Source organism: Microcebus murinus, chromosome 1, assembly GCF_040939455.1.
Source record: "Microcebus murinus isolate Inina chromosome 1, M.murinus_Inina_mat1.0, whole genome shotgun sequence".
In the NCBI taxonomy this organism is placed as follows: domain Eukaryota; kingdom Metazoa; phylum Chordata; class Mammalia; order Primates; family Cheirogaleidae; genus Microcebus; species Microcebus murinus.
Window position 1 is genome coordinate 149,781,150 of NC_134104.1, and position 2,200 is coordinate 149,783,349.

Consider the following 2,200-nt stretch of genomic DNA (forward strand, 5'->3'; position numbering starts at 1 on the left):
TGGTATAATGTATTCACACAGTGCCTGGCACACTGCAGGTGTTGGGACCTCTCTTGCCTAGCTCAGGCTACTGCTTCACCCAAGTCTCCCACCCTCCTTCTCTTAGGGCACAGCAGCTGCATTCACCTCTCTCAGGGAAAAGTCCAACTCTTCCAGTCCCTTTTGCTCCCTTTTCTCTCCTCAGCCTCAGCTTTTCTAACATCTCACCAACAGAGACAGTGCAATTTTCTTAGCTACTTCCCTCCTCCCCTTCTGTTGGACACTTAGGTTGTCGCCACTTGCCTGCAGCTATAAGACGTGCTGTAAACCAAACACCCAAATGGTGAAGCTCTCTGCTCTGAGAGTTACTCCTCTGTGTTCATGAGGCTTTGGTCCCCCGGAGTATCAGGGTTCATACTAGTCTTTAGATAATTTTGCTCTCTTTTCAGGGCTGTTCCTGGAGACTGCAAGTTCCCTGATGCAATCCTGCCATCAGGATTTCTGCACTTTGTGGGAACGGAGGGAAGGATAGTAAATGCTTGATAGATATTTGCCAAATACATGAAGGAATGACTCTGGGATCATTAGCACCATTTTGTAAATGAGGAACTAAGGTTATTGGCTTGCCCAAGACCACAGTACCTGGGCTCAAATTCGATCTCAAGTCTTTGAATCCATTCCCGTGGCTCTTTCCACTACAGTTACTGGGAGACTGGTTCGGCTTAGTGCTACTCAAGTGCCAGTCTGCAAAGGGAAAGGTTTGTGACAGAGTGTAAATCAATTCACTGCTGTCTTCATTAAGAAAGTCTTGATATGGGAAAAGAAATGTTAGCCACCCCAAACAATATGCGTTTTGACTTTATGTTCTGGCACAAGTTCCTAATCTCATTACAAACATAGACCATAGTTGTTTTTTTTTTTTAAATATAACATGGGTCCTAATGATCTCTGGCCCAGCTACAGGGCTCGACACTCCACGTCTCTGTCATTTCAGATGCTCTGGCGGGCCCTGCCGCCAGGTCGGGATGGAGTACTCAGGCATCTCGGAGTCCACCACCTCGATTGACTATGATCCTCGGAGCTTTCTGTGTGACAACACAGCCTTCGTCTTTGCCACCATCACCACCACCGTCCTGTACTGCCTGGTGTTCGTCCTCAGCCTGGTGGGCAACAGCCTGGTCCTGTGGGTCCTGGTGAAGTACGAGAGCCTGGAGTCCCTCACCAACGTCTTCATCCTCAACCTGTGCCTGTCGGACCTGGTGTTCTCCTGCTTGTTGCCGGTGTGGATCTCGGGGTACCACTGGGGCTGGGTGCTGGGGGACTTCCTCTGCAAGCTCCTCAGTATGATCTTCTGCGTCAGCCTCTACAGCAGCATCTTCTTCCTGACCGTCATGACCGTCCACCGCTACCTGTCGGTGGTGAGCCCCCTGTCCGCGCTGCGCGTGCACACGCTCCGCCGCCGCGTGCTGGCGACCGCGGCCGTGTGGTCGGCCAGCGTCCTGTTCTCCGTCCCCGACGCCATCTCCCACCGGGTGCACCCCTGGGGCTGCGATTATTCCGGCCCCGTGTGGTTCCTGGCCTCGGTCTACCAGCACAACGCCTTCTTCCTGCTGTCCGGGGCCGTCATCCTGTTCTGCTACGCCAGGATTCTCGGGACCCTGTTCCGCTCGCGCTGCAGGCGGCGCCACCGCACGGTCCGGCTCATCTTCGCCGTGGTGGCGGCCTACTTCCTGAGCTGGGCGCCCTACAACGCCGTCCTGTTCCTGAGGACGCTGCCGCACTTCGGGCTCCTGCAGACCTGCGAGGCCAGCCGGCAGCTGGAGTACGCGGTGCACGTGTGCCGCAACCTCGCCTTCTCGCACTGCTGCTTCAACCCGGTGCTCTACGTCTTCGTCGGGGTCAAGTTCCGCACGCACCTCAAAAGTCTCCTCCGGCAGTTCTGGGGCGCGGGGGGCCGCGGGCCGCCCCCGCTGTTCCCCCACTCCCCTGGCGCCTCCTTCTACTGACAGCCGTGGGGGGGGGACTGGGGGTGCGCAGGGGGACTCGCCCGCGGGGAGCAAGGAGCAACGGAGCAGGAAAGAGCCTTGCAGGGGGGACGCTACGCAACGGTGGGGACGCCACCTTCTGCTGCAGGCGTGGGGCGACAGAAATGCAGCACGCCAGCGCGCCCGCGGGAAAGTGGCTTTCCACCTGGGAGTTTTTGTTTGTTTTTTTAAGGTTG

The 2,200-nt window shown here is 56.5% G+C and overlaps 1 protein-coding gene across 1 annotated transcript; it reads left to right on the forward strand.

Annotated features, from left to right (window-relative positions):
* The first annotated feature begins 998 nt into the window (after nt 1–998).
* XCR1 (X-C motif chemokine receptor 1) lies at nt 999–1,985 on the forward strand. Its single transcript, XM_012770411.3, has one exon. It carries the CDS (start codon nt 1,005–1,007, stop codon nt 1,983–1,985), a length of 981 nt encoding a protein of 326 aa, XP_012625865.2. The 5' UTR covers nt 999–1,004.
* The last annotated feature ends 215 nt before the right edge of the window (nt 1,986–2,200 follow it).